General features: G+C 38.6%; 2 protein-coding genes across 2 annotated transcripts; both read right to left on the bottom strand.

Moving 5' to 3' along the window:
• Nucleotides 1-4,179: 4,179 nt before the first annotated feature.
• On the bottom strand, nt 4,180-6,348 carry LOC124353256 (ATP-dependent DNA helicase PIF1-like). Its single transcript, XM_046803188.1, has one exon. The coding sequence runs from the start codon at nt 6,346-6,348 to the stop codon at nt 4,180-4,182; it is 2,169 nt and encodes a 722-aa protein (XP_046659144.1).
• Nucleotides 6,349-6,653: 305 nt separating this feature from the next.
• Nucleotides 6,654-23,403, bottom strand: LOC124353255. Its single transcript, XM_046803187.1, has 3 exons — nt 23,233-23,403; nt 11,225-11,430; nt 6,654-8,085 (listed from the first exon to the last, which is right to left on the bottom strand). The coding sequence occupies exons 1-3, from the start codon at nt 23,401-23,403 to the stop codon at nt 6,654-6,656; spliced, it is 1,809 nt and encodes a 602-aa protein (XP_046659143.1).
• Between the last annotated feature and the right edge of the window lie 1,995 nt (nt 23,404-25,398).

Here is a 25,398-nt window from a genome sequence, read left to right as displayed (position 1 = left end):
ACATTTAGAATTGCATTTTAAATTTGATTTTACACATTTGCAAGATCTGCTCGAACACTTCTTCTTGCATCCACATCTGATGAAACCTTGTTTGGACCCGGATGACTTCATTGCTTCTTTACGGACATTGAGCTGTTCATCAGGTACATCGATGTTATTAATAAATTTATTAGGAGCTACCTGGAACTGGTTTCTGGAAAACTGTTTGTCAAGAACTCCATGCTTTGTACCAAGGGTATAGGAATCATCGTTCTTATTTATTACAACAGCCATTACATTTCTTGGAGCTAGTCGGCCCCGGTCGACATCAGGAATGTTTACCAAAACGTTATCGCCGACTGAGACTGGAGTTAATTTTCTTTCAGTACGCTTTAACATTTTGGCTGCCTGACTTTTCAATGCAGTTACACAGTTTTCTCGTATTGTGTCTATGGCAGATTTTCTTGAGCAAAGAGTGCACAAAGGTAAGCCTAGGTCTTCGTTATTTAAATTTCATAATGTATGTGCTGACCACATTCAAAACAGCTGTTTGCTTTGTCACAATCTATTGCTTTGTCACAATCTATTGCTTTGTCACAATCTATTGCTTTGTCACAATCTATATTACAGAGTGTTAAGTTATCGCTGGACATAGTTTCTTTTTCTACGTGTTCATTGTTTTCTACAGTCCTTGTCAAAATCTCCGAAGCATCTTCATCCACAGCATTTATTTCTTCGTTGTCTTCTTCATTAAAACTTTTTTCAAGCTTAGAGAACTCTCCTTCTAGTTCTTCCTCAGTAGTTATTTTTTTTACGACGTCGGCTGTCAAAGGGGAATCTAATAATCCATTTTTCTGTGGTGAACCAAACATTGCCTCATAAGGGGTTCTCTTGATCCCACTGTGGTAACTGTTGTTCTTAGTATTCTGAATGATCCTGAGACCATTTGCCCATCCTGAGGTGTTGTTATCAGTCATCCAAGCCACAAGACTATCTCGAACGTCTTGATTGGCCCGTTCGACAGACCCTTGACTCTGCGAGTGTCTTGGTTTTCCATGTACTAGTTTTATGGCACTCCATTTACTGGCTAGGTTCTCGATAACCTGAAAACCGTACCATTACCATTACAAAAATACTAAATTCTAGGGTGGAATCTTTTCACTACAGTAATTTGTTTTTACCACTTACCCGGTTACAAAATTCCCGTCCATTATCACTGTGAAGTATGTATGGAGCCCCAAATAAGCAAAATATATCCAAAAGGATGTCGGATACTTCATCAGCAGTTTTAGTTTTCAAGGGACGTAGAACAACAAACTTGGTGAGATGATCTTGATAATTAAGGATAAACTTGTATTCGCCGTCAGGCTCTGATTGCATATCAATTAGATCCACCTAAAATACAATAAAAATACATAAATCGACTCAACATAAATGTTATGTCAACTATACCATATACCTCATTATAACAACTGCCAGTGCGTAATACGCTTAGGTATTTGTCAGCAAAGGAGAAACTGTCTTATTTAGAGAAATGCTATGATATCTTACCTGGCAGCGTGAATTTAATGCTGTCATAATGATGGGTTTAACAACCAGCCCTTTACTTTTTGACTTTTTCTTAAGTGCGCAAGGTTCGCAAAGATCCAAATATATTTTAATTACCTCCCTGGTAATGTTACAAAATTTCTTTTTTTAGCTCGGCTTCCATAGCTTTTTCTTTTTTATGACCAACTCGTAAGTGAGCTGAATGAATTGTGTCATACATTTGATCAATGCGACAGAAATATTTTATATCTGTCATTTCTTCAGTTGTTTTTTCAATCAACATTTCTTTATCGCCAATGTTTATGACATCAAACCGATTGATTCGGCGATAATCTTTAGACATCAAGGACTGACCATTTTTCCTCTTCTGTTTTGCCTCCTTTTACTTCGCTGATAATTTCTTCATAGCGTGGCTCCTCGATAATAAAATTTCGACTTGTGAGACCATTCTTCTTGGACATCAGATCTTCCAATTTACTGTGAAATGATTCCTTCATTTCAAACAAAATCACAAAACACAACAGCACTTTAAAATAAGTCAACACACGCCACTTACGCACAGAACAAAGAAAAACTGCTTGTGTATAACGACAGTGCACTAATGTCAATGAAAATAGACAGTAGGCCTATTTGTTGCTAACAGTGACGATAGTGGGGGGGGGGCGCATGTCTCGACCTGCACGTCTGGACTGTGGGAAACGGATTTCGGCGTTTGCGCAAATTACAAATACCCACAACCCGACGTGGGCAAATTAGATTACCCACGTCGGGTTATGGGTATTATGGTTTTGCTCAATCTCCGATGAACGTGTTTATTTCGTCTCTTGAGTACTTTCGCTTACCCACAACGCGTTCTGGGTATTTCGCTTCGGCCAATGTCCGAAAAAAATGCTCAATCCGCGACGTGGGTAATTCACGTTGTCCACATCGCGGAGTGAGTAAAAATTTCGGACATTGTCCGAATTCGGTGTTTGAGTGTAACATATAGAAATAGCAACATGCCACTACAGAGAGCGTCCATGCACCCACTTAAAACTAAAAAGACGAAATATATACAAACGGCAACATGCCACTACAAAGAGCGTCCATGCACCAACTTAAAACTAAACGAAAAAAAACACCACCACCACACACCAAACACCACCATACCACTGCAGCTAGTTTCCATTGCTGTGGATGACACTGGATCGATGGGATAGGACTGGTAGAGTCAGGGAAAAAGACACTCGATTGGGTTTAACGTAGTCATGGCCGGGACAATCACTATTTACACTTTGCTTAAAAACTAATATATATATATACATAAAAAAGAGAGATAATATTTAGTTGAGTTTGGATGAGATAAACGGAATAGAGGCCTAATTGTGAATACATCGAATATATTCCGCTTTTTATGCATTCAAAAAATTTTGACATGCATTGTGTTTACCACGTAAATAAAATCAAGTAAAAAGTTAAATTAAATCTCGTTGATGTCATCCGAACTCAACTAAACTTGCTACGTGTGTACTGTCCCAAACAATTTACGTAGATTGACCGAAATGTTCAATTTGGAATTTTGATTTGAAAACAGTGTGGTTGACGTCCAATAGTAAAGTGAAGTGGGAAGCGAAAAGAAAAAACCCAAATTTCATATTACTTAATTTGGATTGTTTGTGACAGGACAACACGTGTCAGTATTTACTATGTTTCGATGGTAATTTTGAATTTTGATGTATGTCGATAGAGTGTTCTTCAGGCATTTAGGAAATTGTACGGAGAGTTTGTGTGAAAGAATCAAGATTCTGTTAAATAACGCGTTGAGAATATACATGTATATATAAAATAAATATATATAATGTATATTGCTTTGTATAAATATAATTCGTTGTATAAAAAAAATATAACAACTGAAAATTGTATTATCAGTTGTATAATAATATCATTGTATAATAATAGATTGCAGTATAAAATATAACTTTGTATACACACAGAAATATATGCCATGCAATACATTTTGGCAAATAATTGTAAAACACTGTATACAATAAAAAATGATAATAATAAATATACGTGTATAAACTTGTGTACACGTCAAGTAATAAAAAATAAAAATGCAACATATAACATTGCATAGAAAAATATAAAAAATGGTAAAAGTAATATTATATGTGTATAAGTTGTATAGACATTCAGTAACAGAAAATACATTGTTACTAATAATTGTATAACACTGTATACAATAAAAAATATTAATAATAAATATATATATATATGTATAACTTGTATACATGTCAAATAATACAAAATAAAAATGCAATATATAACATTGCATAAAAAATATAAAAAATGGAAATACTAGTATATGTGCATAAGGTGTATACACATTCAGTCAATAAAAGTGCAATATATAACATTGCATAAAAAATATAAAAAATGATAATAATATGTGTATAAAATTTGTATATACATTCAATAATGAAAAAAATGCATTGTATAACATTGTATACGAATATAATAAAGAATCTTGACTCTTTCTGTGTATAATGTAAAATGTGTGTGTGTGTACATTGGGGGGGGGACATTAAAAAATGTAATGGTGCTACATGATTTAGAAAAATTACAATTTCCTATATGACTGGCAAACTAATTTTGAATAATTTTGCTGATTAATCAGTCACTGTCCGAGTCATCAGCGACAGGACGTAAAAATGTCCTGCTAATGCCGGAAGTGCCTGGTTGATCGTGACGAGAAACATTCTCACTGTCGTTGTGTACAACAGTGATGAACGTGTTCTCGTCTTCAATGATTTGGATGAACTCCTGAGCCAATTGTTCATTGTCATCACCCGCCATCTCAACGTCTTCAGGCACATTGTCGTGGGGTTCATAGACAGGACAGACTGGACCGGTAGTTGGTGGTGAGTTTTGTGCATGAAGTGGGATTAGATTTTGATGTTCTTCTTCCCCACTATGTTGCATGTCTTCACTATGGTTGTCGTTTCGATCTACAATGGACGCATACACGACGTTGCGTGTAAAAGTACGCCCATCTTTGAAACCAAACGTCCCCTGTTTTGGACCGTCACGCACATAGACTAATACATCGGCCCATTTCCTAACCCTCGAAAACGCCACGTACAATTGACCGTGTGCGAAGCATGGTGTGTCGAGACAAATACCAATTTTGTTGAAAGTTTGCCCTTGGCTTTTATTAATTGTCATGGCATAACCGAGTTTGACTGGGAATTGCAACCGAGTGAGGGACCGCGGTAGAATTTCCGTCTCGCAGATGAATCTTACACGCGGTAGGAGTGATTGCTCACCCCTGTGCTTTCCACTCAAAATCTCGACGTCTATTGTGTGGTCATGGAGTTGTACAACTTTCAGTCTAGTTCCATTGCACATGCCTGCTTGTAAATCAACATTCCTTAAAAGCATTACCACGGCTCCCTTTTTCAATGTCAGTCTGTGCGGTGGTAGACCAGGAGCTTCAATTGAATTCAAAAGTTCAATTGGTGGGTCGAAATTGTCATTGGGATCAAGTGTGTAGCTGTCACAGCTCAGATATTCTCTCTGTTCTACTGTAATTTTTCTCAATATATGAGCGTTTATCTCGTTAGCGGACACATTTGTTGGACAGAGTATTGCTGTCATGGACGTATCTTGGTCTAGCTGTTCACCAAACACAGCGTCAATTAGCTCGTGTTTTGTTTCCACCACACACTCTGACGGTACTTCAATTAGATCGTCGACGCCATTTATCATGGGGCGGGGCTCAAGAATTCGCAGTGTACCGTTTCCCAGAGTACTGAGCCATTGTCCAAATTGCACTTGATCCTGTTCGAGTCGCATGTTGATTCTTAATTCGAATTTTTTCATATAATTCCAGAGGTAGCTGTACTTGATACTGGATTGTACCACTTGGGTGCGGTGACCACGTCGAATGAAGGGTAGAACCTGTCGAAAGTCACCGCCCAACAGTACAATCTTTCCACCCATTGGTTTGTTTGGCTCCCGCATCAGGTCTCTCAAGAATTTGTCAATTGCGTATAAAGCCAGTTTCGGTGACATTGGTGCCTCGTCCCAAACAATCAGCGAAGAGTTCATTATTCGTCGAGACTTTGAGTGATGCACTGGCCACCCTGCCACCGTACTGTCTGTCAAATTCAAGGGCAATTTAAACGCCTTGTGTACGGTGGTGCAGTTTTCCAGCAGGGTGGAAGCCATTCCTGTCCAAGCAACTGCAATTGCATCCTTGTTCATGCCAATAATGTTGGTCAATAGAGCATTATATAGGTAAGTTTTTCCACTACCTCCTGGTCCATCAACGTAGAACATTGTCGTTTGCACGTGGTCGCCTCTCTCGACCTTCTCAACTGTCTCCATTACTTGGTCATACACCAATCTTTGTTGTACATTCAATGTGTTGACATCAATTACGTGTACATCTTGTTCCATCAATTCTCCCGGTTCTTCTGGCTCATCGGCAACATTCTCGTCTGGCAGTGGCAAACCAAATTCAGTCAAGGTCTTGTCGTTTCTACTCAGGTGTTCAGCAATAGATCTCAGGCATGCATTTATCGCCTGTACTCTGTTCAAACGCCTCCTCAAGTAATCATCAATCATGGCGTCTCTGAACGTTTCCCACAGTTCGGGTATTTCAGTGATTTGCTCCTCTGTGGCAATACAACATATCAGTGCAAACATTTTTCTTAGTCTGCCTGCAGTACACCATTCCGAAATTTCTCTCAGTGACCTTCTGTACTCATTTGCGTCTTCTGTCAGCCCCATTTCTTTGCAAGCCTCAAAGTATGTTGGAAACACTTGTTCCGTGGACATCTCTTATACTTTGAAAAGACAATGCATCTCTCACGTGGTGCAACAACATTCTGAGATGATACAATTCCACGTCAGTAGGAGTCACTTCCATCAATTGACCAATCATCTTTGAGATTTGCCTTCTTTTTTCCCACACTGCCTCTCTGTTGTTCCACGTGTAGTGTTCAGGAATCTCAACATATGTAAATTTCCGGGCTTCCACGTCTGTGTTGTTCAATATGAACCACGCCATCAATTTGGTTGGCTTATCAACTGCAGCTGCAACGTCATCATCAGGGAGGTCGTCATCAAACAGAATGGCTTGTTCATTTTTCCAAATGAACCGGCAAAGTCATTACCGAATGTGATCTGTCTGCGAGAGGAAATGTCATAAGTCGGTACGCGGCTTCCGTTGAACTGACGTAACGACAGTCCAAATAATTTTGAATTTCGTCCCAGTCAAGTGTTTGTTCGCCAGTGTCACTGGCTTGAATTGTGATACAGTCTGCGCCCTTGTGTACATACTTGTAGAGGTACTTCATGCTCGAGAGTGTGTGGCGCAGACTTCGAAATTGATGTGGCACATGTATTTTTTTGCAAAGTACCGGTTGTATGGCACAATTCTTCGGTTGTCGATTACCGTTTTCCTCGACGACTGCTGTTCGGCCGTCACGTCGCCTGCGATAAACAGGTCTCCTGACGTGATCAATTATGGTCTCATCATTGAACGACATCGGATAGCCTTTGGAGCACTTACCGTCTCGCATACAGGGGGCGACGGGATTGTTGGCTCCACAGGGTCTGTGAACATAGTGTTCAACTATGATGTCGTACAGTGTTGGGTCCATGTCACGGTTGGGGAACTCGGCACAGACAATGTCATCTACATTGTCGATCGTAATTTTGCCTTCAGGTCTCATTGTGATCAAAACGTGGGCATGTGGAAGCCCCCTTTTTTGAAATTCGATTACGTAGGTGTACGTTTGTGTAACACTTAGCACCTGTCCTTTGCTCAAGTCGTCGAGGAATTTTGTGAATTTTGATTTGAACACGCGACAGACCAAGTCCGGTCGGTGTTCAAAGCGTTGGTGATGTTCCAGATTCTCTTGAATTTCGGGCCAATTAGGATTTGTTGTGAAAGTAATGAAGAGATCTGGTTTCCCGTAACGTGCCACAATCGCCATGGCCTCGCGGTACCTGGCCTGCATATAACGCGGCGATCCTACAGTCATGGCTGGGAGCACTACCAATTTTCCAACCCGAGCTCCCAACGCACGCGCTCTTTCTTCCAGGTACCTACGAAGACCACGATAATTTTCCACTCTCAGTGATCGCTGGTTCTGCCGAATGAACCAAAGTTGATTTGCCTCGACTTTACACCATGCGTCAACAATGTACTGTTGAAACAACTTTCCTCCGTTGTGCAGGATGGAGAAGCCATTTCTGACGGCCAATCGCCACGAGTAAAATTGTCTCAAAGTCACTGTTCTGTTTGTCTGTCTGTGTGGTACACCCGTTCTGTATCCGTATTCCCCGTTGGGAAATAGGAGAGAGTACACCATTGGATAGGCAAGGCTGTTCAGATTCTTGATCTGATTTCTGCGGTCACTCCCCTGCGGGTAGACAACCAAATCTACATCTCTGGGCGGCTCTTCACCTGTGTAAACTGCAGCAATGTCACTTCTGCAGGCAGGCAAATTGTACCGTCTCAGATCGTTGCCAATGCGTTCCTTGAAGATGACGTGCACATCATGAACTCTGACCTAATCCGGTACGTCAGTCAAAACCTCCGAGATGAACCGATAGGCTCTGCAGAGTTGATTGACACGTCTCAACATGGTCTTAATTGTTCGGATCGTGGCTTCCCTTACGCGATCTCCAATAAGGGCGTTTCTTTCTTGGCAAGCCTCCTCGGTGTCTATGAAATAGAGCTGATTCAGCTTGTGTAAAGGAGCCATCCGAACCGGAACCGGTTCCGTGTAATGATACACTTGGCCCGAGATGCAGAAACACCAAAGACCCTGGTCGACATTCCTGTCAGGGTGCGATTGTGATTTAAACGACGCCATTGCGAAATTTGAATTTACCGTTCTGATGTTTCTGCGAAACTCAACGTCCGCCGCGTCTTCTCCGGTCAGAAAACCACGTAGTTCTTCTGGACACGGGCCAAGTGCAGGAATTTCAACCTTACCCAAATTGCAACATTGCGATTACAGGCTTATCAGCAAAATATTTCGCGTCACACATAAGACAACTTACCTGAAAACGTCCTAATGAACTAATCGGAACAGTTTCCACCGATTCGGCTCCATACAACAGGGCAGTCCTATACGTAACCCGGTGGGGTACGTCAGCATGTCGCCTCCTCGGAGGAAGGACGTGACGTGGCGGGTTTACTCGTGGATTCACAATGTCATTGATATTTAACCCTTTAAGCGTCATGAAAAATTAGACCTGATCTTTGATAAAGTTACAATTTTTTTTAAATTTCCAATGTGTAAAGTTAAATTTATTTTCGTTTCTGTATGTCAAAATAGAGTTATTTAACGGTAAATAAAATTTGTTTAGCCTTTTTTAGATTACCTAGGATAATTTTTAACTTTTGAGAATATCGTAGAATAGCAGTGTAGTTGTCACTAATATTTTTATAATTTATTCAGTAAGTATGGGAATGAAACACAGTTTTATAGATAACGTATACTATATTACAATCCAATAAAATTAGAAAAATACAAAAGTAGACAAAGAGTGTTTATTTGGTGGCGGGCTGTCACAACTGACATTCCGCGCGTCTCCCGCAAGCCACTGTTATATCGCGTGGACTTTGAACCTTCTTATCGCTCGGCAACCTGTAGGACAGCCTTGCAGGGCTTGAATTATGTTTCTTGCTTTGTGATAACATCCTTTTGACCGTAGTAAAATATTAAAAAGTTTGGGGTTGACCAAGTAATTGCTCAGAATTACCAAATCTTCAAATTCCGAATCGTCTGGATTCGCCATTCACACGAATAATGGTAAAAAACACTAAATAAATACTGGAAACTGCTGTATTTAATATGAATAATTTACTTTAAAAAGAACAAGACACAACAGAAAATTAGCGATAACCGAAATACATATGCGTGTACCGGACGCTTCTCACTAACAACTGGCTAGATGCCTTGACGGGAGCCCCCGTCAATGACTTTGTGAAAGGCGCGGGGCCACTCCCGCTAGACAGTGTTTGGCCAATTAGAAGCAACTGCCACTCCCATTGTAACAGAATTCGAGGCAGGGCAACCTGTTTGTATGTCGCATGACTACTAGAACCATCTAGCAGCAAAATATTCAACTAACATAGCAGTAAGAAAATAAAGAATGCAAAAACGCGGACCCACGGCAATAACGTTTTGAGCTTGTAGTGGCCCTCCGCGTATCCGCGTCAATAACGCTGGAAAGGTTAAATTATTTCCACGGGGCAGAACAATATTAATTTCGGCCTCATTATTTGGCCGCTCGTTAACGGCAATTCGTACGTCACGAACGGCCAAATAGTTGCCAATTTCTTCTGTCGACAATCTACGTAGCAGGACCCTACAATCGGGCAACTCTACGCGTCGATTTTGAGGCATCATATTAAATTAAATTAATTGCAATGATATTGTAAAAGTAATTGGAATTTAAAACCGTGGAAAACGAAAATCAATCACTAAATCCACGAGTAAATGACAACACTCTACCAACAGAATTTAGTTTTTTGGGCGTCTAATGCGCCGTACTTGTTCGTGGAACGTAAATATAATTTTCTTCTCAGATTTCAGACCAATTGCATTCAAAATGACAGCAGCAGAAATACCAATGACCCTGGCCGACATTCCTGTCAGGGTGCGATTGTGATTTGAACGACGCCATTGCGAAATTTGAATTTACCGTTCTGATGTTTCTGCGAAACTCAACGTCCGCCGCGTCTTCTCCGGTCAGAAAACCATGTAGTTCTTCTGGGCACGGGCCAAGTGCAGGAATTTCAACCTTACCCAAATTGCAACATTGCATGTACAGTCCTTACCAATTACAGGCTTATCAGCAAAATATTTGGCGTCACACATAAGACAACTTACCTGAGAACGTCCTAATGAACTGATCGGAACAGTTTCCACCGATTCGGCTCCATACAACAGGGCAGTCCTATACGTAACCCGGCGGGGTACGTCAGCATGTCGCCTCCTCGGAGGAAGGACGCGACGTGGTGGGTTTACTCGTGGATTCACAATGTCATTGATATTTACATTATTTCCACGGGGCAGCAATATTAATTTCGGCCTCATTATTTGGCCGCTCGTTAACGGCAATTCGTACGTCACGAACGGCTAAATAGTTGCCAATTTCTTCTGTCGACAATCTACGTAACAGGACCCTACAATCGGGCAACTCTATGCGTCGATTTTAAGGCATCATATTAAATTAAATTCATTACAATGATATTGAAAAAGTAATTGGAATTTAAACTCGTAGAAAATGAAAATCAATCACTAAATCCACAAGTAAATGACAACACTCTACCAACAGAATTTAGTTTTTTGGGCGTCTAATGCGCCGTACTTGTGCGTGGAACGTAAATATATTTTTCTTCTCAGATTTCAGACCAATTGCATTCAAAATGACAGCAGCAAGTTCATGCTTGCCGTGCATATTCATGTGCAAGCCATGAGATGTGAAAAAGTCTCTCTTGGAATTGGAAAAGTCAAAAAAATTAGCAGACTCAATATTTTTTAAAGTGGCATTCAGGCTTGCACGTGCACGATGCACGGCAGGCGAAAAAGCATCTCTCCTCCCTGGCAAGTTGATAATACTATCATTGTTCAATTTATACAGTTTAATCAACTTGCCTAGTGCATCAAAAAAGTCACTATTCACATACCCTTTGTCATTCATGTCGTTGGTCCCAGCCATGACTACAACTTCATCGTACTTCTCTTGGTAAAGCAGCGCGTTGTCCAAAATGTAACTCATAATGCCGTTGGGGGACACAATTGCAGTCACTGAATAGTCACTGGACCTCTCCAGGAGATGATGGAGCTGCCTCCCATGGCTGTCCGTGACCAACAGCACACGCTTTGTGACAACCTAGCACGAAGGTTTCCACTTCCCCATCTAAATAACAGAATTGTTTTAAGTATACGTACATTCATCCTTCCATAATAAAAAATATTAGTTGTCTGAAATCATTTCGTAAATATAGGTAACACACTTGAATTCATTATTATTACAAAGAAATACTTTTATTTCAACTTACGTTGGGAAGTGGAACTCGTAACCAAAAGAGAGAGAACACTCACTGGAAAGGCCAGTGGTGACAATGACGTTGCTGTAAATGAAATTGTCAAAGTTTAACAAAAAGTGCAGCATTATCACATGAAACAATGTATTTGATACAATTAGCACGATGTTTGAAATTCAACACGTTACAGTATCTTATAAATAAAAATGAATCACCAAATGTGTTGGTAAGCGCTAATCTCAAAAACGGCTGGACCAATTCGGTTAATTCTTTTTGTAAAATGTTCATTGAAATCCGAGGAAGGTTTTTATGAAGAAAAAGTTAAGAAAATATATCTGGAATATTTTGGAATTCAGGAAAAATTGTAGTTTGTACGTTTCATAATTAAAATTAAACTGGCACTAAACAGCTGTTGACAGCTATAGTTCAACAAACTTTCTGAAACATCTGCTTACATTTAAATGTTACCAATAATAAATAAACAGTGCGTGATCGTGTAATGCAGATAGTAAATAAAACATTAATATATCTGTGACCTAATCTATTGAGTTTGCTTTTGTCAACTGATACACGAAACAAATTCGTATATCGTGTTTTGTGCAGAGTGCTTACTTAGTTAGTGTTTGTTTAGTTCGTGATTAGTGAAAAAATAATTTATATTTGATATGCCTCTTATAAGACGAAGCAATTTAGGTAGAAGAACCAGAAATGCTACAAACCAAGCTAATTACCGATCTAATCGTACTGCCCAAGAACGTGACGACGGAAATGAACGTGAAAGAATTCGGATATTACAAACGCGTGAAGCGCGAGCGCGACATTCAACTAATAATTGCGCAAGTTTGAATCGAGCTGCTTTCAGTTACGATGTGTCAATTGACTACAGTAACTACCAATGTGTTGTTATTGGTTCTATGAACTCGGTTTGCTCACACTGTAAGGCATTAAAATACAAAAACGAAGCCAATGTATTGTGTTGCGCAAATGGTAAAAGTAAAATTGATACCATTGGATCCACCACCAGAACCATTGTACTCATTGGTTTCAGGAATAGAAACAGATTCTATACACTTTTTGACACATATCCAACAATATAACAATTGCTTTCAAATGACTTCATTTGGGACAACAAATGTAGTTCGGGAAAATGTTATGCCAACTTTCAAGATATGTATTATAGCAGTTACTCATAATTATTTTAGCGAACAAAATTTTCTGTCACCAAAGTTAAGATGTGTCACTAATCTTTAATTTCTTAATCACTTATATATCACTTAGTCATCATATTATATGATGATTCAGTTTCAGTGACACTTTTATTATATTTTATATTTGATAGATATTAGTTAAAACTAAATATATACTTTTTAAGATCAAATATTATTTAAGTTTGATCACTGACAATCCATTAATTTATACCACACCATAATATTTTTTTTTTATTTACAGATACAAGGGCAAATATATCACAGAGCAGGTTCACTGTTACCAGTGTCAGATAGCGACAACAAATTCCTGCAAATTTATTTTATGGGCAATTCACCACAAGAAATTGATCTGCGTTGTGCACATAACAATTTAGTAAAGAGGTCTATTGTAGAACAATTACAAACTTTATTTCATCAACACAATCAATTGATTATATTGTTTAAAACTGCCCTGGATCTGATGCCATCCGATAATCACAAAATTGTAATCAGAGCTGATAAAACACCTGCAGGTCAACATACAAGACGTTTTAATGCACCAACTATTGATGAAGTTGCTATCGTTGTAGTTGGAGAAAACTTGGAATCCCGTGATATTGTTTTACGTCGTCGGGCGGAATGATCAATTACAACGTATAAAGGAAACACACCGCTCATATGATGCACTGCAATATCCCATTATATTTTGGCAAGGTGAAGATGGCTACGATTTCTCAATAAAAATGATAAATCCCATTACAGGTAACTAAAATATTAGTTTAGCTATGGCGATAATATCTCAGTCATTATATTATGTATATTTTAATTTTATATTAGAATGTTATTAAAACAAAATATATTTACAGGTTCTGAAACCAACAAAAAAGTCAGTTCAATGAACTATTATTCATACCGTCTAATGATTCGGGAAAATGAAGAAAATCACATATTGAAATGTCGGCGATTATATCACAAATATGTTGTTGACATGTATGTTAAAATTGAAACGGAGAGATTAACATTCATCAGGTTGAATCAAACCAAACTCCGATCTGAAGAGTATATTCACCTTCGAGATGCGATTAATACTGATGGAAATGCACAGAATGTCGGTCGGATGACTATTCTTCCAGCAACATACATCGGAAGCCCTCGGCATATGCACGAATATGCTCAAGATGCCATGTCGTATGTTCGTCATTATGGTACAGCAGATTTGTTCATCACATTTACATGCAATCCGCAATGGATAGAAATCAAGCAGGAGTTATTCCCTGGGCAATCACCCATTGATCGTCATGATATTACAGCCAGAGTCTTTAGACAAAAATTGAAATCTTTAATGGATTTCATCGTAAAACATAATGTGTTTGGTGAGACACGCTGCTGGATGTATTCTGTGGAGTGGCAGAAACGAGGATTGCCACATGCACACATTTTGATTTGGTTGGTTGAAAAGATAAGGCCAAATGAAGTTGATGCAGTGATATCAGCTGAAATCCCTAATGTACAAGTAGATCCTGGATTGCATGAGGTAGTTATCAAAAACATGATACATGGTCCCTGTGGAACTCTTAATCAAAATTCACCGTGTATGATGGATGGTAAATGTTCAAAACGATATCCACGGACATTAATATCGGAAACAATTACTGGTAATGACGGTTATCCATTGTATCGTCGCAGATCGACAGCAGACAATGGAAAATCAACAATTGTCAAATTAAATCAACAAGATATTGAAATAGATAATCGTTGGATTGTTCCATATTCACCCATTTTATCAAAGACATTCAAAGCACACATCAACGTTGAATCTTGCCATTCAGTGAAATCTATTAAATACATTTGCAAATATGTAACCAAAGGGAGTGATATGGCTGTGATTGGAATTGGTGCAGAGAATTCCAATGATGAAGTTACCCAATACCAAATGGGCCGCTATGTCAGTAGTAATGAAGCAGTTTGGCGAATATTTTCTTTTCCTATTCATGAGAGACACCCTTCTGTTGTTCACTTAGCTGTGCATTTAGAAAATGGACAAAGAGTGTATTTTACAGCACAGAACGCAGTACAAAGAGCTGCTCAGCCACCATCTACTACATTAACCATGCCAAAAAATGCCAAAATATTATACCTGGAATCAATCCTCAAGGAGATTTATACGACGGAAACAAGGAAAACCAGTTCCAGGATATACAGATGTATATTCCACCGATGCGATTGGCCGGATTTATTCAGTACATCCAAGCAATGATGAATGTTTTTATTTACGACTGCTATTAGTCAATGTACGTGGCCCAACATCATTCCAACAGTTACGAACTGTTGATGGTGAATTGTGTGGATCCTACAGAGAAGCCTGTCAACGTTTGCAATTGCTTGAAAATGACGCTCATTGGGATCAAACTCTCAATGATGCTGTAATATCATCACACGCTCATCAAATACGAACATTGTTTTCTATAATCATATCTACATGCTTCCCATCAAACCCAATTGATTTGTGGATCAAGTACAAAGATTATATGTGTGATGATATTTTGAATCAAATACGGAATAGAATGGGAAATCCAAATATACAAATCAGTGAAGAAATTTACAATGAAGCATTGATTTCAATTGAGGACATGTGCTTGATAATGTCAAACAAACTATTAATTCAATTAGGCCTGACCGCGCCTAATCGTCCAATGCATGACGCTTTTAACCAAGAGTTGCATCGAGAAAAACTGTATGATTTCAACGCTTTGAAAGAATTAATTCAAACAAATCTTCCACTGTTAAATGAACAACAGAAGTATGTATTTGAAACTCTTATGAAAGTAACAAATGATGAAACTGGAGGGATTTACTTCTTAGATGCACCTGGTGGTACAGGAAAAACTTTTTTGATTTCATTAATATTAGCAACAATTCGCTCACAAAATAAAATTGCACTTGCACTCGCTTCGTCGGGAATCGCAGTAACTTTGCTTGAAGGTGGTCGAACAGCCCATTCAGCACTAAAATTGCCATTAAATATGCAAAGCAATGAAACTCCAACCTGCAACGTTTCGAAGAACTCTGCAATGGCAAAGGTTTTTGCAGCAATGTAAATTGATTGTTTGGGATGAATGCACGATGGAAGATCTACGGAGCAATAATAACCGATTTGGTGGTGCAATGATTTTATTAGCAGGAGATTTTCGTCAAACATTGCCAGTGATTCCACGATCAACGCCAGCTGATGAACTCAATGCATGTCTAAAGTCCTCCAATTTGTGGAAACATGTCAAAGTACTTCAATTAAGCAAGAATATGCGTGTCGAGTTGCAAAATGACCAATCTGGAAACATATTCTCTAAACAACTCATTGACATTGGTAATGGCAAATTTCCTATAGACATGTTGACTGGCTGCATTAACTTTCCTCAAAGTTTTTGTCAGTTAACTCGATCAAAAGATGAACTTATTCAGAAGGTGTTTCCAGATGTTTCTCAAAATTACAGAAACCATGATTGGTTGAGCGAACGAGCTATACTGGCTGCAAAAAACATAGATGGAAATGAATTAAATTTCAAAATTCAAGAACAAATTACAGGCGAATTGAGGATATATAAATCAGTTGATTCGGCTACTAATCAAGATGATGTAGTCAAACTATCCACCGGAATTTTTAAACTCGCTGGATTTGCCAGGATTGCCACCTCACAATCTTCAATTAAAGGTTGGATCGGTGGTTATAATGTTGCGAAATATCAACCAACCGCGTCTTTGTAACGGTACACGGTTAGCGATAAAAAAATTACTAAACAATGTGATAGAAGCAACTATACTCAAAGGAAAGTATAAAGGAGAGGATGTTCTCATACCGCGCATCCCAATGATTCCGACTGATGTGCCATTTGAGTTTAAACGACTACAGTTTCCAGTGCGGCTTGCTTTTGCTATGACTATAAACAAGTCCCAGGGGCAATCATTAAGTGTTTGTAGTATTAATCTAGAAAACCCATGTTTCTCACATGGTCAATTGTATGTTGCCTGTTCCCGTGTTGGAAAAACCATCAGATTTGTCTATCTATGCGCCAGGTAATCAAACAAAAAACATCGTATACCACAAAGCACTACAATGATAATAATAATAATTATGATTCACACAATAAAGCGATTACTTACTTTTAAATCCTTATATATGTTTTATTTAATTATTTTTTATTCACAACGCCCTATCACCAGGGTGACGGTTCTGTTCAGGAGAATTTTTTTAAATACGTAGGCAAAAAAACTGCCACATTACAAATCTTTTTGACAGGACGAAGTCTGTCGGGTCAGCTAGTAGTATATAAAAATTCAAATGTATATAGTGTTCTACATTTAACATGAAAATTAAATATGTTTAATTTCAGTGATAATGTAAAACACACTATAAAATGGTGATCCAAAACAACGTAAGGCTGAAAACAAAAAGAAATTTTGGTTTTTCAGTTCTAAAAAAAAAAATTTTCATTGTTGTCAACACAATATTATTGCTAGTAAAGTATTTTTAAATTCATTAAATAGAACAAATAAATTCAATTAGTATGTTAAATTATATAAATGGAACGTTACATTTATATTTAACCATATTATAAAGGAATTCCCCACGTAAATTATTATTATTATTCATTTAACGTTGTATAAATACATTATTAATTGAAACTTGTAGTATCAAAACGCTGTTTACAATGTATACGAAATTTGGTTCCAAGTTTAAATAAGTTATAATTTCTAATGAAAAATTACTTACTTGACGGTATAAAATAGTTGGTGTCCCCAACGGCACCAAACTGAAATAGAAAACAATATATGAATTGCTTTTACCGCATTTGCAACGTAATACATTTCAAGTCAACAATCCTTATAGCAACTGTTTCTCCAGAAAAATGAAAGGTTTACAACAAACAAATTACTTTTTTTCACAATTTTTTTAATATCAAACAATACTCAATAGCAATTCATTTTAATTATTTATCTTATCTACTAATTGAATACTTTTCATGTGTGTAGTACAAAAACGTAAAATACGTTTGAAATTTGCTACAATAAAGACATAAGAATCATGATATAATGCTGTACATGTCAAATATTAAATTAAATTTATTTACAATAATGAAAAAATACTTATTTCAAGGTGGAAATACCAATTGCTTTGGCCAGAAGCGCAAGAAACTGAAATAAAAAACAATATATGAAATGCTTTTACACCATTTGTAACGTAGGATATTTCAAGTCAACAATCCTGATAGGAAATGTTTCTCCCGAAAAATGAAATCTTTGCAACAAAGAAATTACTTTCTTTGCCGATTTTTTTTATATCAAACAACACTCAATAGCGATTCATTTTAATTATATATTACATGTATACTGATTGAATACTTTTCATCTGTGTAGTACAAAAAAGTAAAAGACGATTGAAATTTTCTAGAATAAAGACATAAGAATCATGATATAATGCTGTACATGCCAAATATTGAAATAAATTTATTTACAATAATGAAAGATTACTAACTTCACTGTAGTAAACACACACGTTCCTGGCCGGAAAGGCAACAATGTGAAATAGAAAACAATATATGAAATGCTTTTACATCATTTGTAACGTAATACATTTCAAGTCAACAATCCTGATAGTATCTGTTTCTCTAGACAAATGAAAACTTTGCAACAAACAAATTACTTCCTTTTCCGATTTTTTTAATATCAAACAATACTCAATACCAATTCATTTTAATTATATTTTACATGTATACTAATTGAATACTTTTCATCTGTACAGTACAAAAATATAAGACGCTTGAAATTTGCTTGAATTAAGACATAAGAATCATGATATAATGCTGTACATTTCAAATATTAAAATAAAATTATTTACAATAATGAAAAATTACTAACTTCACTGTAGAAATCACTTTTCTGGCCGGAACGGCACCAAACTGAAATAGAAAACAGCATATGAAATGCTTTTACATCATTTGGTCTCAATTGTTCGGATCGTGGCTTCCCTTACGCGATCTCCAATAAGGGCGTTTCTTTCTTGGCAAGCCTCCTCAGTGTCTATGAAATAGAGCTGATTCAGCTTGTGTAAAGGAGCCATCCGAACCGGAACCGGTTCCGTGTAATGACACACTTGGCCCGAGATGCAGAAACACCAATGACCCTGGCCGACATTTCTGTCAACAATCCTTATAGCAACTGTTTCTCTAGAAAAATTATAACTTTGCAACAAACAAATTACTTCCTTTTCCGACTTTTTAATATCAAACAATACTCTATACCAATTCATTATAATTATATATACTTCAGTAATTAATTTGGTTTGTGTCTATCGTCCACCCTATAAGAACAAAAACGATTTTTTGCTTAAAATGGAACAGCTGTTGACTGGCCTATTAAGGCGAAATCAACGAACTATAATATGTGGGGACTTTAACTTGAACTTTTTAGCAAGTAACAATTCTCATGTAACATTATTACGACAAGTATTTTTCTCCTTTAACATGAGGGAAATTTTAAATCAACTAACAAGATTAACTGCAACCGGTGCATCTCTTCTGGATAATGTTTTTACAGATGTTCAAAGTAACATCCGATGTGAGGTGACATTTAATGGATTGTCCGATCATCATTCTCAAATTATTTATCTCACTAAGTGTCTGAGGGTAGAAAGGGTCTCTATTTTAAAACGAGTGTTCTCCAAGAACCAGATTCAAAATTTTAAGTCCATACTGGCTACAACGGATTGGTCCATTTTATCAACATTAAAGGATATGAATTCAAAGTTTGAAGCATTCGTGAATTTAATTAATAAAGCTTTTTCAGTCTCCTTCCCGTTTAAAGAGTCGAGGCCTAAACAAAAATACAATGCAACTTTTGAGTTTGATTACAAAATTAAGGAGATGGCGTCCAAAAACAGAGATCTATCAATTTTAGTTAGGGATTTTGGTGATCCGGATTTGAAATGCCTGCTCAATCGGCGTCGTATTATTCTGAGGAATCTTGTAAACTGCCGTAAACGTTTACTAACATCTAGAGCAATTTCCGATAGCAATAACAAACAAAAGACAGTTTGAGAAATTATCAAACGTGAAACTAGAGACACGAAACCGCATGAAAATATTGCTTTGTTGAATGGAGGAGTTGTGGTTGATTCACCTGGGGAAGTTGCTAGCATTTTTAATTCAGTCTTCTGTGGTGTGCAACCAATTGATGGCTTGCGTTTGGATAGTGAAGCATGTTCACGTGGAAGAGTAACCCCTCAATCTTTCTTTATTACGCCAATCACACCGGATGAGATAGAAAAAAGAATCATATCAATGAAAACCAAAAAGTCTTCGGGTGTTGATGAAATGTTCGCTTGGTTGTTGAAGCAATGTTACGGTTGTTTTCTAAATCAAATGTGTATTCTGTTCAATGAATCAATTGCAGGTGGTGTTTTCCCTAATTGTTTCAAAATAGCTAAAGTTGTGCCAGTTTTTAAGAAAGGTGATCGGGAATGTGCGGACAACTACAGACCGGTGTCTCTCTTGCCTACTTTATCTAAGGTGCTGGAGAGACTCGTTTGTTCTCGTTTGACTGCCTTTTTACAGCGCCACAATATACTGGTCCCAAATCAGCTTGGATTTAGACAGAATCATTCAACAGCTGACGCAGTGATTTCTCTTGTTGACCAAATTATTGACCACCTAGAAAAACGCCAGGCAGCCTTAGGAATCTTTTGCGACCTTTCAAAGGCGTTCGATCGTGTAGACCATAGCATGTTGTGTTCTAAGCTGGAAGGTTATGGAGTTAGAGGCGTAGCTCTTTCATGGCTACAATCGTATTTGACTCACAGGCAGCAGTTCGTTCAAGTTGGGTTTTCGAAATCAAGTTTGATTGAGAACAAGTATGGGGTGCCGCAGGGTTCCATTCTAGGCCCATTACTTTTTATCCTCTACATTAACGATATTCATGTGTGTAGGGGGGACGCAAATTTGGTACTCTACGCGGATGATGCTACGGTTCTTCTCGGTGGCTCGGATTGTGATGTGGACCAACGAGCATCTTCTTCCCTCGTAAATATTGACAGTTAGCTCTCGAAAAATAACCTAATGTTAAATGCTAAGAAAACCACATTTATTCAGTTTCTAACCAAAAATAAGCAACACTCTGATTTATTGATTAATATAAATGAAACTTCATTAGAACCATCTAAATCTACGTGTTTCCTGGGTGTAACCATCGATAGTAGATTGCAGTGGTCTACTCATGTATCTGGGTTGTGTGGTAAACTGAGTCAAGTGTGTTTTGCATTACGAACTCTGAGTACTTTTATGGACAGAGATGGGTTAGTGACTGCTTACCACGGGTGTTTCGCTTCGTTGTTGGCGTATGGGATTGAGGTCTGGGGTGGAGCCTCTCCTGCAGAACATGCATTTTTGGTCCAAAAGAGAGCTGTACGGATCATATGCAGGGTCCCAAATCTTCATTCATGCCGTGGTTTATTTAGGAATCTCAACATTCTAACAATGACATCCCTTTACATTTTTAGAGTTGTCATGTATATGAGGAAGCATCTGTGTCAGATTCCGTCAGTGGGAAGCACTCATGCCTACCCGACGAGGCACGGCACTTTGCTTCGTACTCCCTCACATCGATTGTCCTTGCACGAGATTAGAGTGATGCACGCGGGTGTAATTTTTTATAATGGTCTCTCTCAAAATTTGAAGGAGGTTTGTGAACTGATAATTTTTAAAAGAAACCTGAGAAGATACTTAATAGTAAAGGAATTTTATAGTGTAAATGAATTCCTCTACGACAGTGGCTTTTAACTTTTAATTTAAATAATTGTTTTTGTGTGCTTATTTCTTTCTTTAGACTACTATTCAATGTAATTTTGTTGATAGCACTTTTATATTTAAGTTTAGATTTAGACTATATTGACGATTGCGATGTACTTCTTTGTACCTTATGCAATAAAAAGAATTGAATTGAATTGAATTACATGTATACTAATTGAATACTTTTCATCTGTTCAGTACAAAAATATAAGACGCTTGAAATTTGCTAGAATGAAGTCATAAGAACCATGATATAATGCTGTACATGTCAAATATTAAAATAAAATTATTTACAATAATACAAAATTACTAACTTCACTGTAGAAATCACTTTTCTGGCAGAAACGGCACCAAACTGAAATATAAAACAATATTTGAAATGCTTTTACATCATTTGGTCTCAATTGTTCGGATCGTGGCTTCCCTTACGCGATCTTCAATAAGGGCGTTTCTTTCTTGGCAAGCCTCCTCAGTGTCTATGAAATAGAGCTGAATCAGCTTGTGTAAAGGAGCCATCCGAACCGGAACCGGTTCCGTGTAATGATACACTTGGCCCGAGATGCAGAAACACCAATGACCCTGGCCGACATTTCTGTTAACAGGCGATTGTGCTTTGAATGACGCCATTAAAAAATTTGAATTCACCGTTCTAATGTTTCTGCGAAACTCAACGTCCGCCGCGTCTTCTCCGGTCAGAAAACCACGTAGTTCTTCTGGACACGGGCCAAGTGCAGGAATTTCAACCTTACCCAAATTGCAACATTGCATGTACAGTCCTTGCCGATTACAGGCTTCTTCAGCAAAATATTTGGCGTCACACATACGACAACGTACCTTAAAACGTCCCAATGAACTGATCGGAACATTTTCCACCGATTCGGCTCCATACAACAGGGCAGTCCTATACGTAACCCGGTGGGGTACGTCAGCATGTCGCCTCCTCGGAGGAAGGACGCGACGTGGCGGGTTTACTCGTGGATTCACAATGTCATTGATATTTACATTATTTCCACGGGGCAGAATAATATTAATTTCGGCCTCATTATTTGGCCGCTCGTTAACGGCAATTCGTACGTCACGAACGGCCAAGTAGTTGCCAATTTCTACTGTCGACAATCTACGTAGCAGGACCCTACAATCGGGCAACTCTACGCGTTGCATCATATTAAATTAAATTAATTACAATGATATTGAAAAAGTAATTGGAATTTAAAACCGTGGAAAATTAAAATCAATCACTAAATCCACGAGTAAATGTAAACACTCTACCAAGAAAATTTAGTTTTTTGGGCGTCTAATGCGCCGTAATTGTTCGTGGAAGGTAAATATAATTTTCTTCTCAGATTTTAGACCAATTGCATTCAAAATGACAGCAGCAAGTTCATGCTTGCCGTGCATATTCATGTGCAAGCCATGAGAAGTGAAAAAGTCTCTCTTGAAATTTGAAATGTCAATAAAAATTTGCAGACTTAATATTTTTTAAAGTGGCATTCAGGCTTGCACGTGCACGATGCACGGCAGGCGAAACAGCATCTCTCCTCCTAGGCAAGTTGATAATACTAACATTGTTCAATTTAGACAGTTTAATCAACTTGCCTAGTGCATCAAAAAAGTCATTATTTACATAACCTTGGTCATTGATGTCGTTAGTCCCAGCCATGACTATAACTTCATCGTAAGTTTCTTGGTACAATAAAGCGTTGTCCGCAATGTAGTTCAAAGTGCCGTTGGGGGACACAATAGCCGTCACAGAGTACTCACTGGACCTCTCCAGGAGATGATGAAGCTCTCCCATGGGTGTCCGTGACCAACAGCACAAGCTTTGTCACAGACTTGTATGAAAGTTTCCACTTCCCCGGGTTTTGTTTTGGGTTTTGTTCTGCCCCAAATGTCTGGCTAAACACGGCTGTGTCAACTGACGAGGTTCACGAGCTCCAGCTCCAATGTCCGCCTCTCCCATGATTCTTGGGCCAGGTCCTTACACCGGTGCCATGGCGGGCTACTAAGGTTTTCCTACCTGAGGACATTATTTCTCTGTGATACCCTGCTGTGATATTGTCTCAGTGTGCCTGTTATTTAAGTATTGTTATCCAGTTTGTTATCTAGTTTTAAGTAGTTAAGTTTAGGTTAATTCTATCCTTTCAGGAACCCGGGTGATTTTGGCTTTTCCTGTTTGAAATTTGGCGCTCTAAATTCTATCTAACTTAAATTTATAAAGATTTTTAATTTTATCCATAAGTCTGGGTTGACCACTTATAGTTTTGTTCTCCAGGTGCACCTGAGTAGGCAACCTTTCTGGGTAGTTTTGTCTGCGTTTGTCCCCTTGTTTTTTTTCTTCTCAAATATATATTTATATTTTCACTATGGCTGGCCATCCACGTTCTTTCTTTGCCTTTCCTTGCTCTCTCTCCGTGAGTCGGGCCCCGCTCCGCTCCAATGGGAGCACGTTCTTTGTTAAACTAGCTTGGTACGGGCGAGCGGAAGCGGGGTGTGGCTCAGATGGTAGCAGAGCGTGGTTATGGCTTGCCAAGCGGTTTTCCCGGGCTGGGAGCATGTAATGTTGAGTTTTGTGTGTTAGTTATTCCGTGTTTTATAGTATTGTATTTGTGCGGGGTTTTACTGGTTTTTTTTTGCCTCAGGGAAGTAGGAGCTGGGTACTCTTATTGAGCCTCGTCAGTTGGTTGCCTTTTGAGTTAAGACTACTTAAGTTTAGTAAGTTAGATTTTGTTTGTCTTGAAGTTGATATGGCCGTCTCTTTGGTGCCTGAGTATCTCCGGAAGCCGGAGCTGGTTTTTGAGGTCGTGTCTAGGGGGCAGCAGGCTCGGGAGGACGTAAAGGGGTTGAGAGCTCAGCTCAGGGCCTGTTTGAACTTAGAAAGGACATGGCAGGAATCATTTTGTTTGGAAGATGAATTAGCTAGCTGCAAGACTAGGATGGAAGAATTAGAGGATGACATTGATAGTGGGTCACTGCCTTTAACTGGGTCGGCCAAGGCTCGTTTGGGCTCCCTGATTATTCACTGGTGCGCCAGGGTGCAACTGCTTAATAAGGCTCCTGGACTCACCGCTGATATTGGTGCATGGGCCATTACTACTTCTGAAAAACTACAGTCAGCCCTGGAGAGTCTAGGTGAGGTTAGGTCCGTCAGAGAGAGAGGGGCCTCCTTTCAGGAGCCTCCTACTCTGTCAATTTCGGTTTCTCGTATTGCTGAGCTTGGAGGAGCTGCAGGTCCTCAGGGTGTTTCTCCAGGGTGCCGAGATTCGGAATTGGTATCCTCTGCCATTTCTGCTGCAATTGGAGGTTCAAAGTCTTCGGTACATCGTGTGTTCATAGATCATGTAGGTTGTGGGACGGTTGTTGATGGCCATGATGTCTCAGGTCTATTTAGTTCAGCCTTTGCCAAGTTGTCCCACCCACTCTCACCTATACTTCAGAGCATGCCCAAGGCCGATGGATTGGAGTTAAATCACCTCCTTGCTTTTCTTCAGGAAGCTTTCAAAATTCAGGAGTTTCCTGGAATGACCGATTTGGTACTTATGGAAATTTTAGACCCCTTTTGCTTGAGACCACTAAGTGACCGCCTACTTGACTGTCTCAAGCGAAGATCACCTTTTGATGAGTTTCATGCTCAAGTTATTGAATATTTTATACCTGGTCGTGTCATGGAGCGTTTGCGAGTTGAACGTATTTATCGCCCACAGGCACCCGGAGAGACGCTTAGTCAATTTGTCGGCGAGATACGAGGGGTGGCCCAAATACTACGTCTTGACTTAAGCGAAAGGCAACTGGT

This window comes from Homalodisca vitripennis, chromosome 1 (genome assembly GCF_021130785.1).
Source record: "Homalodisca vitripennis isolate AUS2020 chromosome 1, UT_GWSS_2.1, whole genome shotgun sequence".
NCBI lineage: Eukaryota > Metazoa > Arthropoda > Insecta > Hemiptera > Cicadellidae > Homalodisca > Homalodisca vitripennis.
Note: the sequence above shows the minus strand (reverse complement) of the source record. Positions and strands in the feature narration are given on the sequence as shown.

Coding starts and splice junctions, on each gene's coding strand:
- LOC124353255 (XM_046803187.1), bottom strand. CDS start 23,403: ATGGGAGAGCTTCATCATCTCCTGGAGAGGTCCAGTGAGTACTCTGTG. Junction 11,431..23,232: donor ACATCAATGACCAAGGTTAT/GTAAATAATGAC, acceptor CCTTCGTGCTAG/GTTGTCACAAAGCGTGTGCT. Junction 8,086..11,224: donor AACGACATGAATGACAAAGG/GTATGTGAATAG, acceptor GGATTAGGTCAG/AGTTCATGATGTGCACGTCA.
- LOC124353256 (XM_046803188.1), bottom strand. CDS start 6,348: ATGTCCACGGAACAAGTGTTTCCAACATACTTTGAGGCTTGCAAAGAA.